This window comes from Dioscorea cayenensis, chromosome 2 (genome assembly GCF_009730915.1).
Source record: "Dioscorea cayenensis subsp. rotundata cultivar TDr96_F1 chromosome 2, TDr96_F1_v2_PseudoChromosome.rev07_lg8_w22 25.fasta, whole genome shotgun sequence".
Lineage (NCBI taxonomy): Eukaryota > Viridiplantae > Streptophyta > Magnoliopsida > Dioscoreales > Dioscoreaceae > Dioscorea > Dioscorea cayenensis.
In genome coordinates this window covers 20314998-20327765 of record NC_052472.1, presented here as the reverse complement: position 1 = coordinate 20327765, position 12768 = coordinate 20314998, and the positions used below count along the sequence as shown (strand labels likewise).

Below are 12768 nucleotides of genomic sequence, written 5' to 3'. Positions count from 1 at the left end.
TTAGATAGTGTTCATTTTGTTTTTTTTGAGGGAAAGAGCCACATAATGGCTAATTTATTAAAGATAAAAAATGTTCAAACAAACTGACACAACAAACTGAAAACAAATAAAAACACCAAACCAAATGCTAAACTAGCAAGATACAAATCAAATCCAAAAACAAAACAATAGAATCAACTACCGCAAAAGGAAAAACCAGATTGGTTTCATAGCTTCATGAGCCACTTTGGAATCTCCATGCCACTATGAAACAAAGAAAGCTGGGGAGCATGCATGCCACGAACGCCGGCACAGACAGTGAAGAGCGATGATTCCAAACTGATGAGGAATGGTTTCAAACTGAGGCTGATGTAGATAATTGAGCAACTGGAGGAGAGCTGCCGAAGATGCACACTGACGCCACGAGAGCAGATCATCCTTGAGAAAGAGAAACCGCCATAACTCCTCAAAACTGGAATAAATATTGGAACAATTCTCCCTCGCATTCACAAGACATTGGAGAGCCAGCAAAGAGCCTGAATATCCAATCCTAATTTGATGACCAATTTGAGCGTAACAACAACACTGCAAAAGCAGATCAAAGCATTAGAATCAAACGCAATGAAACCCAACCCACTCTTACACTGTTGCATTGTTCCACGCGGATGCATAAAAACACCCAAGAAAACCAGTAGTGGGCGATTGTTCATCATGTAGTTGTGCATCAAAAAGGTTAGCGAGCATGTAGAAAAAAATCTTTAACATGGATCATGATCAAATTAGCAATTTTTGCAATATCAGGGGAGTCATGTCGAAAGATCAAGTTACACCTGCTAATCCAAATCTGCCAAAGGGTAGTAGCAGTAATAGATGCTAAATATTTAGAATTACCCTGAGCATTGAAATCAAGCCACTCACCAGGATCCAGAGCATTTAAAAAAATAAACTTACAGTTGAGAAGAGATTCAACCATCTGCCAAACTCTACTAGTAACATTACAAAGCCTAAAAGATGGTCAGGAGATTCCAAGATTAAACCACAAAACACACAGGGATCAGGAGGACCCAAATTAAGGCGATAAAGAAAGTCATATGTTTTGAGTTTACCATGCATCAACAGCCAAATAAAAGATTTAGCTTTAGGAGCAATATTGAGTTTCCAAATATTAGACCAACCACACCATTGTTGATCCACCCAAGAATTTTTATTAAGAAACTTATAGATATTAGATGAGAGCCTGATGCCACAAGAGGCAGGAAACCAAACCCAATGATTATCAGTCTCATGGCAAATACTACCAAAAGAGATAACAGGAGAGTTCCAGTTGAAGCCAAAGAGGCAATTCATGGCCTCCAGATTCCATCTACCATTGTCAAGCAAATCACTGATTTGGAGGTCATCCACATTAATATTCATGTTGAGATACACTGATTTAAATGCCAGAGGGGTATCAAATAACCACGGGTGGTATAAGAAAGAGGTAACATCAGGATTGAGGCAATTAATCCAAAGGAAAGGCTTAAGAACATTGGCATTATAGTACAAACCTCTGAAGAAAGCAGAGCAATTGGCAGGAGGTTTCATGGACTAAAAATTAAAATCCACATATTTCAAATGAGCAATATCCACCCAAAAAGAATATGTTCATTTTGTTAATTTGCACTTGATAATATGTTAAAAACTGCAAATAAAACATGTCTATATAAGCTAATGTATTTAGATATATTTCCAATGTATATATAAAGATAGATGATGTATTTTTTATTTTTTTATTTATTATTATTTTTTTTTTGTGAAAAGGTAGATAAACCACTCCAATAAAATAAAAGGAGCAAATACAGACACCAACGACGCTCAACACACTATTGAGGCGAGGTACAAAATAGAACTTACAACAACATGCCTCAAGAAGTGGAACAGAACAAACAGAGTACATACAAGATGGAAAGAAACAACGATAACACAGGCCGCCAAATAGTGCCCTCAAGAAGTCGACCAATCCAGCCCGTGGTCTCGAATCATGTCTCCTCGGAGGAATATCTCCTCCTGCCTTGTCAGAGGGAATAACACCTCCTGTTTCCTCCACACGAGGGCCAACAAAGTCCAGACTTCGGCAGATGACATCGAAGGAATCCACCAACTTCGCTTTAGGGCCCTCAACAACTGTAGAGAACCATGACAATAGCATATGATCAATTTTAATGGTAAGAGTATGTGCAGACAAGCAATTAGTATTAAAAATGCAGTCATTTCTAGCAATCCAAATATTCTACACAATTCCTTTCACAACTAGGTCCCCCATATCTCTACAAGCAAGTCTCACAGAAGATCTCTAGGGTCCCCAAACCAAATGCATATACATAGGGGGTTCCGGGAGATGCAGGATCCTCACATAATAACTCCACACCTGTTTAGCAAAAGAACAATGTAGGAACAGATGATTCACAGTTTCCATCCCAGCATGACACATGACACAGGTAGCAGTTTGGAGTTTATTGCATCTTCGTTTTTCTAAGTTCTCAAGAGAAAGAATTCTATCTTGTCAGGAAAGCCAGTTGAACAAGGAGATTTTTTTGGGACAAAAGTTACTCCAAAAAAATCTCGCGATTGGGCACCGCAACCCCCCATCAATTAGGAAATTATAAAATGATTTAAATGTAAATGTACCATTTCCTGTAAGTCTCTACCATTTCCTATCCCCCGAGCGTTCTACTGGCCCCCGTAGACGCGCACTGATTACCTGAATATCTGGATCGGCTAAAAAGGGGGCCTGATCAAAGATCCCTAACAGCTCACTGATAGTACCATTGGGTGCCCGTGTCCTTCTGAACTCTTCATGCCAAATGAACATAGGAGCACGTCCATTAACCCAATGATCTTTCCAAAAAAGAGTCTTCGTCCCTGTATTAACTCCTTGCAAAACACATCCTCTTAGAGCAGGCAGACAGCTCAGGACCCCTTTCTAAAAGAAGGACACCCTACCCGACTGCCTAGGAAACATGTTCCAATGTTGAATACCATAGTTAAATTGGATAACTTTCGCACCACACCAAGATGTGTCAGTCATGAATTTCCACCACCATATACCCAACAAAACTTGGTTAAAGCTCTATAGATCTAAGATTCCCCATCCCACATGATAGCGGGGATGACAAAGATTTTTCTAAGAGACCAATCTACATTGGGGTGGTCAATGTCTGGTCCGGTCCACAAAAAGTCTCTATGAATCCGATTAATCTTCTTAATGACCTAACAGGGATCCTAAAAAGGAACATCCAATATGTAGGGATCGCCGAAAGGACCGAGTTAACTAAAGTAAGACAGCCTCCTAACGATAGATGTTGCACTTTCCACGAAGCAAGCCATCTTCTAACCTTTGTAATGAGATCTTCCTAATCTTGTCTTCGTGGCCTTTTCCCAAAAATTGGGATACCTAGATAGGTAACTGGAAGTATACCCCTTGTGCAGCTTAAGGTATCCGCCGTAGCCGGATCAGGTAGCAAGTCCCGAGAAGATGAGTGCAAACAAGTTTTAGAAAAATTCATTGCCAACCCGTCATCCCCTCAAAAACATACAACATAAGTTTAACCACCCCCAAATCTTCGAGTCCACCCATGGTCAAAACCAGCAGATCATCAGCATAGTGAAGATTGCATCTACTACCCAACTCCCCTAATGGTACTCCAATCAAAACCTTGGATCTAAGTGCATGGGAGAATATCGAGCAAAGGACATCCATAATTAGCACGAACAACATGGGAGATAACAGGTCTCCTTGCCTTAACTCCCTTTGATATTGAACATAACCATTTGAAGCTCCGTTTACTAGAATAGAAGCCTTAGAAGAGAACAGAATACTTTTGATCCACCCGATCCACCGATCTTCGAATCCCCTGACTTTCAACAATTCAAAAAGGAAATCCCAGTCCACTATATCAAATGCCTTAGAAAAATCAACTTTCAAGATGTGACCTGAAATCCTACGCTTGTGTAAACTGAAAAACAGTTCTTTAGCAGTGGCAATATTATCAAGGATGCAACGTCCTTACAAGAAAGCCGATTGTTCAGGTTCCACCAAATCATTTAGCACCTTACTAAGCCGTGAGGCCAGCAGTTTAGATAAAATCTTCAGTGATGAGTTTATCAAACTAATGGGTCTGTAATCACCGGGAGATTCCGGCACTTCCACCTTAGGTATAAGAGCAATGCTTACCCAATTTATCTTCTCCAGATTAGCTCTATGAAAGTAGCAATACTCACAGAGGAGAAGAAGATCTGAACTAATCGTATCCCAACACTATTTAAAGAAATGTATAGGAAAACCATCTAGACCCGGGGATTTGTCTCCCCCCAGATCAAAAACAGCTCTTTTGACTTCATCAATCGTGAAAGGCCTTTCCAAATTCGCCAGGGCAATAGACACCTTATGAGCAAATAGTTTTTGTAAATCAATTCGAAGCCTAGCAGGTCGTCTACGCCCAAATTGAAGTTTAAAGTGCCCAGCAAAAACTATGCCAATATCACGGGGAGATTCAATAGTAGTTCCATCCATTCGCATTCGAGGGATGAAATTAGGGTTCTTGCGGCCATTTGCGACAGCATGGTAAATTTTTTTTTCTCATCTCCTTCTTTTAGCCACTGCAGCCTAGATCTCTGTTTCCAATAAATTTCTTCCTGCTTGCAAATTTCATTCAATTTCTCTAAAATTTCTTTTTTCCTAAATCGCCTCCTCCGTGGTGAGCCTTCTTGATTCCTTCACAATATTCAGGCCCTCAGCATCATGCAAAAAGGAGAGTTTTTTAAGTTTTATAGATCCAAAGTTAAACTTTGCCCAATATCGCAGCTACGCCTTAACTCCAGCAACCTTTTTAGAGAAAAATGAACGCACCACACCCCACAGGTGAGATTTCAGTCCACCAAAGGTGAACAAGATCCTAAAAACCTTCTTTGGTAGTCCATGCCAATTCAAACCAAAATGGCTTTGGATTAAACAAGTGGGATCCTACCTCAAGCCTAATCGACATATGATCGGATCCTAGTCTGGGGAGACTATTCTAAGTCACTCTGGGGAAGCAAGCTAACCAATCATTATTCACTAGAAACTGATGTTATTTGACCCAGATTGGCTCCTCTTGACCATTTGTCCAAGTAAATCTTCTTCCCACAGAGGGCGGCTCCTGCAACCCCAGTCTTGCATCAATAAGTTTGCGCAACGAATATCCTCCAAATTGGGATTACCCGACATTTTGTCCCCCACAGTAAAGATAGCGTTAAAGTACCCATAAATCACCCAAGGCCCCGATGAAACTCCTCTAATGTTTCTCAACTCTTCCCAAAAAGCACGTTTGTGGGACCGCTCATTTGGCCCATATACCACAGTACATTGCCAACTAAGATTATCAATCTTAGAAATAAAATCCACCGTTAGACTAAATTCTCCTTGCTAAGCTAGTTTCCCGTTCAAAAGCACACTGTTCCAACCTACAGCGATGCCACCCGCCGACCCTCTAGCCGGCAAAAATGTAAATTGATCAAGATGGCATCCGCCAATCTCCCGCCAGGTAGCTTGACTAATCTCCTCCAATTTTTGTTTCTTGAAGACAATAAACTTTGGCATGGTGGATATAAAGAAAGTCCTTTACTAAGAAACGCTTAGATGGCCTACCTAGCCCCTTAACATTCCAATTGATTGAATTCATGGATAACCAATTAAAACCCCTGACCCTCCAAGGAGGTCGCCCCAAACTCCAAAGGACAACAAGAATGAGACTTCTCTAGATTACGAATATGATTAATGTAGTCATTCACAGAATTAGAAAAGGAAATTCCACATGCATCACAATATTTCACAATTTGAACATTAGACCAATCAGCAATGAGTAAAGGTTTGGCGTTCGTTCCTTTATCGCCATCACCACCAGCCCTTTTTTTCTTTGCCGATTTAGGTATCTCAACCAAATAACCCACCTCCTCATTGAACCTTGAAGAAGGTTTCTTTTGCCGTTCACTTTTCCTGGTTCTAGTAGACTGCCTTATCTTGGACGTATTACTCTCTTCATGTAAGCCTGGCAAAAGTTTTCTTATGTTTCTTTCAAATTCTATCACTGAATTATCAGAGTTGATGTCCATTTCAGGTGACAAAGAATATGAGGAACGAGTATCAGAAACAACCCCTTCTATTATCAAATCAACACCATTGTTTCCTCCTTCATTAGTGGGAGATGAACCTGGGACCAGGGCCCAGACCCTTGCCAAAAATTACCAAATAAATCCCTCTGGTACTATGTGACAACCCACTACGTACACCATGTACTATGTGACAACCCACTACGTACACCAAATAAATCCCTCTGGCCAAAAATCGACACGTCTCCCCTTTGTACTATGTGACAACCCACTACGTACACCATCAGAAGAACGGCGCTCTAGAGACCGAGCCAACAAGTAACCACCCATTCGTCCAAGACAATTGGAATAACCATCGGTCTGATGTGCTGACACCCGCACGTGGGGAGGACACTCGTCGGTGCCACCATGGGAGCAAGGCTCAACCACCACCCACAGCTCCTTCATCATCGGAGCTGAAGCCCCTATCACTCTCTCCTCATCTGCTTAACTCCTCATAACAACAATATCCCGTTGTCTTTCCCGATGGGAGCAAGGCTCCACCATCCATGTAAGTACCGGGAGGACGGCCGCTTTCTCCTTTTTCCTTCGCCTTCCGACACACACCAAAGATCCCTCGACAGCAACAACCTCTCTAGGGGCGATAATATAACGACCCAACTCCCTTCGATAGACCAGGAAACTCACACGATCTTCAGTGAATAACACACTATATCTCCGCATCCCTATACTGAAATTCAGTTCAAAAGGCAAAGAGACACCCGACCGGCGTCGCACCAGCACCGATAAAAATTATTTATGAGACGCTCAGCCTGAGACAACATGATTAACTCTCCCACCGGTCGAAGAACTTCAGAGATAATGCTATAGCACCAAGCATGGGGTAGCAGGTTCCAAATGAGGATCCATTAACCCTCCCCTGAGGCTCTCCCAACCGCTCCTAATTCAGCCGACCAAGGAACGATCATTAACATGCAAGGTCCATCCTTCATCATCGCCTTGAATTTTCCCAGCTTACAAAGGTCCTTCACCTCTTCCCTGCTCGTTAGAGGTAGAAGGAAAGTGCAGTATTTAATGGCATAATGGGACTGGCCAAAGCATTGTTAATTATAGAAGGAATGACGGCCAAAAGATTAGATTCATTAACAAACCTCTCTTCGAGAGACAACACCGCCACCTTCGCAAGTTCATCTCACAGTTCCGATGACTTCGGAGGTAATGGGATCGAGAGAGACGCTCAATTGAGCAATTGGACCCGCAAGGCCTCACGAGACGAACCTACCCCGTCAGCCTCTAAAATAGCCTGTGACACCACCTGAGTCCCTGCTCTCTTAGACCTAACGTGCACCTTCTTCTGATGTGGACTCTTCCTAGGCTCCACCGGGCAACTTCTTCGGTGACCTAGGCCTCTTTGCACCGGTGAGTGAAGGCTATTTGAGAGGGTGATCCACTCCGCTCCGTTTCTCCAAACTCTTAGAGGAAGGTACCTCACCTGACTATGAAGAGCTAGCCACCTGTGCATACGACATCCCTATCTCTGTCATACTGTGAACCACCCGACCGTCGCCAATGAGGAAGGACCAGGAGGAAAAGATATTGAAGCAGTCTTACTTCCACCACCGCTATCGCTACGGCTGACCCCAAAGGTTCTTTAGGAGGCTTATTTAGCTTGCCTTGTTACCATACAAGCTTGCCTTGTTATGATGTATTTTTCCTTTATAGTTTTGTGATTATATAGTTTTATAATTTCTATTTTCTAGACTTTTTTGTCGCTTTTCAAGAATTAACCATACCATAAATCTACTACAAAATTTTCATACTAATAATAGTAAAATGAATCTAATTGTACATAAATTTTACTAATATTATTATACTTGTCTGCCCTACTGAAATTTTTCTCAAAAATTTGACCTTTGAGTTATTTTTTTGGTATGTATGTTTCAAGTTTTATGATTATTTGTTTACATTCCTCATGAACTACTATCTCATTGATAGCAGGGTAAACATATATATGCTAAAACTTCTGTTGGAAATATAGTTCCACATCAGTTGTGTGATAGAAGTGTAATGGGTTTATATATAGATATAGGGGTTGAGCCACTAATAAGTTTTGAGACTTTTTGGTGTAAAACCCCTAAGCTTATGTAGCACCCATATTTGGACCACTAGTACAAAAATATAAAAATCTAATACGTGAGTATCATAAAATATAGTGGAGCCCTAATATAAAAAGGGACATCCCGAGACACAAAGTGGTGTACAAGTCTATTTGAGTAGAACCTCTGAGACACAAGTAGTGTACAAGTTCATGTGTGTAGGACCTCTGAGACACAAAGTAGTGTACAAGTTCGGTAAAAACAGGGACCTTTGTGCATACAAGTTTGAGCAACTCGAACTGACAAAAGACCTAGTTGAACTTGAGGGAGGGTTTTAGAAATATAGTCCCACATCGGTTGTGTGATAGAAGTGTAATGGGTTTATTTATAACTATATTGGTTGTGCCACTAAATCTTGAGACTTTTTGGTGTAAAACCCCTAAGCTTATGTAGCACTCATATAGGGCCCACTAGTACAAAATATAAAATCTTAACAACTTCATTAGTCCTATTAATTACCAAGAAACATATGAATTCTTCAAGATCCTTTCAAAATAGGTATAACTCTTGTAATAGCATTATAATTAAAATTGTTTTTATTTTAATCATGGTTGTAGCTTTGGATTCCAAGCACCACAAAATTCATAAATATAAGAAAATATCAAGCAGAGTTTCCAGTAATGAACTGGTCAAATCCTTGTGCAAAGATGGCCTACTTTCTACAGAAGAACACAAGATAATTTGGAAAGACTGAAAGCATTCTCAGTTGATCTTTTATTGCGCAGATGACAGCATTTTTATAAGTACAAGGCACATGATATAGATCATGTACAAATCACAATGACAGTAACAATATTATCATGTAATTAAAGGAAATAAGAGTGGTTTGGAAAGTTTCAAATTTTGCACTTAGAAACTGATAAAGCACAGCCATTGATTGAGCTTTCAATGAGGTGTAGCTCTAAGTAGAATTGTTCAAAATCTAATAAATGCTCACCTGCCTTCCATATTGATTGGACACATTACAACTCCTAATGCTGTAATCTATGAAACTCCATTCATCAAACAATCTAATAAATGCATAAATGAATTTTCAATGTTATATATATACTTACATGGTGAACTGACAACTTAAATAGAAAACAAAGTCATTTATCTATGGGTGTAAAGCTCACTAAAGCTCTCCTACTAGTCTTTCTCTACCTCAAATTCAGCCTCTGCAATGGGGTTTCAATCAATGTGTGCAGAGAAACTGAAAGGAAAGCACTTCTTGATTTCAAAGAAGGGCTTAAAGATCCTGGTGGACGGCTATCATCTTGGATTGGGGAAGACTGCTGCATTTGGAGAGGAATTCAATGTGATAACCAAACAGGGTATGTTGTGCAACTTGATCTTGGTAACAAGAGGCCTCTTCATGACATGTTTCAATATGGCCCACGTTCTGAGCCACTGAATGGAGAGATCAATCCAGCTTTGCTTGGGTTGAAACACTTGCAATACTTGGATCTCAGCATGAACTTCTTTGGAGGTATTCAAATCCCTGCTTTCATTGGTTCACTCGCACAACTGCGTTATCTTGATCTCTCTTGTGCTGGCTTTAGTGGACTAGTTCCCCATCAGCTTGGCAATCTCTCACACTTGCATCATCTTGATCTTTCTAATCCTTTCTATTCATCTTGGAACAAACTCTTCATTGTTGGAAGTTATTGGCTCTCAAATCTTTCTTCTCTTCAGTACCTAAACTTGAATTTTGTTGATCTCTCCAAAGCACCTGATTGGCTAGAATCACTTAACACTTTTCCTTTAGTCTCAGAAATATACTTATCAAACTGCAATCTTGAGATTCCTGATTCTCTTGCACATGTTAACTTTACAAAGCTTCGAGTTATTGATCTCTCTAGTAACAATCTTCATTCTGTAGTCCCATCTTGGTTGTTCAAGCTAACCAGCCTTGAGAGTCTAGATTTGAGTGCCAATGCTTTCAAAGAGCTAATTCCTAGTGCTATTGGAAATTTAACATCTCTCAGAGTCCTCAACCTTGCCAACAATAGAGTCCTAGAAGGTGGAGTGCCACTGAGCTTAGGAAACCTCTGCATGTTGAACTCATTGGATCTTTCAGTAAATAAATATCTGCATGGTGATTTGAATGAACTTGGAGAAGTGTTTTCAGGTTGCATTAAAGATAGTTTGGAAATACTTAATTGGGCCATCAGTGAACTCACAGGACATTTTCCAGATTGGCTGGGAAACCTCAAGTCTCTCAAGATGCTCAATCTGTATGTGAACTTATTTTATGGGCCATTCCTCCAATTCAGACTTCATTCTTTGAAAAAATTGGATATTTCTCGCAATACATTGAACAGAAGTGTCCCAGTAAATTTGGGTCAACTATATCCTAAACTTGAATTCTTGGATTTTGCTTATAATAATTTGACAGGTGTTTTGACTGAAGCTCACTTTGCAGGTCTTGCAAAACTTCAACATCTTGGCTTTTCTGCTAATGAATTCAGGGTTGATCTTGGTTCACAATGGGTGCCTCCTGTTGGCTTAAATAGACTGGCCATGTGGAACAGTAAACTAGGACCGGGATTTCCTTCATGGATTCAAAAGTTGGAGAATCTCTCAGTTGCTGCTTTCTCAAATGCTGGAATTTCAGACACTCTGCCAGGCTGGTTTTGGAACTTTTCGAAGAATCTTCAACTTGTAGATTTATCATATAATGATATCAAAGGCAAGCTTCCTGCTTCATTAGAGCATCTCTCTGATCTTCTGTATGTTGATCTAAGTGGAAACTCATTTGAATGATCAGTGTCACAATTTCCTGCATATTTGGAGTACTTGCTTTTGTCTTCCAACAAGATAGCAGGAAGGATCCCAGAAACACTATGTTATCTGAAGAAGTTGCCAGCTCTTGATCTCTCTAAAAATCAATTTATAGGTGAAATTCCTTATTGCTGGAATCATTTTCTCTGACCAAGATTATCCACTTGTGATTTGTCCAACAATAAATTATCTGGAGGTATTCCTACAACCATTTGTTCTCCATCCTTGGCTTATTTGCATTTGAGCAACAATAATTTGTCTGGAGAGCTCCCTTTATCGTTGAGAAATTGCAGAGCATTGAAGACTCTTGATCTTGGCCAGAATAAGATAAGTGGAAGCATACCTACTTGGCTTCAAACAGCTTATTGAGCTTGGAGGTTTTTCGACTCTGATAAAACATGCTTGTTGGCAATATTCCTCTTGAGTTGGGTAACCTTACCAGTCTTCGTGTCATAGACTTTGCATATAATTATCTGTCAGGAGCCATACCATACAATCTCGGCAACCTTAAAGCTATGAAATTTGCTCATAAAATATTCTATAACACTAAGGTTGCACTTGCTATATATGATAAAATCTCCTTTGATTTTGTTGACAACATGGAAATTCTTTACATTGTATCAAATAAACTCCTCAGAGGTTACATGGATAATGTTAATGTGTATTTGAAAGGGAGGAATATTCAATATGATAAGCTGCTACAACTTCAGATATCCATAGACCTCTCAAGAAATCAGTTATCAAGGGAGATTCCTGAAGAAGTAATGAATCTTTCTTATTTACAAAATCTGAATCTATCTAGAAACCTTTTGACGGGAAGAATTCCAGACAAGATTGGCATGTTACTTAGGTTAGAATCACTTGATTTATCAAAGAATGATCTTTCAAGTGCTATTCTAACAACAATGATCATGCTATCTTTCTTAAGTCATCCAAACCTATCATATAACAATTTATCTAGAAGAATTCTAGATAGTGGGCGGTTTCTAGCACTTTCAGATCCATCTATCTATTTTGGAAACTATGCTTTTTGTGGCTTTCCATTGGACAACAATTGTGAAAATGTTGACAAACCATCCTTGTAAGGTATCCTAAAGATGAAGATGAGGTAGAGAAGATAGGGTTCTACGTAAGCAATGCCATGGGATACATTCTTGGGTTTTGGGTTCTTTTGGGGTGTGTTGCTGCTAAACAAGAAATGGGAACTCCCATATTTTTATTTTGTTGACTATTTGTTGTATGCTACTTAGGATTGTCTTTGGAAGTGAAAAACCAGTACTCTGTAGATGTATAAATATGGTGCCATTACTCACAAGCATGTCATCGTGTGTGTAGCTTGGTGGTTTGATTTTGCGTCCCACGGTTGTTCAAATAATGTAAAATGATGTTATAATATCTTTGGTCTCTCGCTTAGGCCATGTGGGACATGACTTGCCATTACCATGCGGATCCTTTTCTAGTTTTCTTTGAATAAAAATTTGTGCTTTATTCACTTAATTTTGATAGACATCAAGCTATTTATTTAAAAAGGGAAAACATCAATACAAAAAGGAAGGGAGACAAAAATGGAAGAGGAAGGAAACAAAACACTAAGAAAAAGGAGAAGTTAAAGGAAACAATTATATAGAAAAACCAAAACTACAGTTGGAGTTACATTCCCTCCTGTGTAAGGAAGAGATTCATCGGAAACGATGTTCCGAAATCACTTGGCTTGAAGAGGAAGATTCTAACACTAAATTCTTCC

The 12768-nt window shown here is 39.7% G+C and overlaps 2 protein-coding genes across 2 annotated transcripts; both read left to right on the top strand.

Moving 5' to 3' along the window:
- The first annotated feature begins 9350 nt into the window (after nt 1-9350).
- Nucleotides 9351-11192, top strand: LOC120270081 (receptor-like protein EIX2). Its single transcript, XM_039277092.1, has 2 exons — nt 9351-10932; nt 11011-11192. The coding sequence occupies exons 1-2, from the start codon at nt 9360-9362 to the stop codon at nt 11172-11174; spliced, it is 1737 nt and encodes a 578-aa protein (XP_039133026.1). The 5' UTR covers nt 9351-9359; the 3' UTR covers nt 11175-11192.
- Nucleotides 11193-11422: 230 nt separating this feature from the next.
- LOC120274297 (receptor-like protein 46) lies at nt 11423-12109 on the top strand. The gene has a single exon (XM_039280952.1). It carries the CDS (start codon nt 11423-11425, stop codon nt 12107-12109), a length of 687 nt encoding a protein of 228 aa, XP_039136886.1.
- The last annotated feature ends 659 nt before the right edge of the window (nt 12110-12768 follow it).

Excerpts from the sequence above, each read along its gene's own strand:
- LOC120270081 (XM_039277092.1), top strand. The coding sequence starts at position 9,360 with ATGGGTGTAAAGCTCACTAAAGCTCTCCTACTAGTCTTTCTCTACCTC. Across the intron at positions 10,933-11,010 it reads ATCATATAATGATATCAAAG|TGTCACAATTTCCTGCATAT; the intron begins GCAAGCTTCCTG and ends TTGAATGATCAG.
- LOC120274297 (XM_039280952.1), top strand. The coding sequence starts at position 11,423 with ATGCTTGTTGGCAATATTCCTCTTGAGTTGGGTAACCTTACCAGTCTT.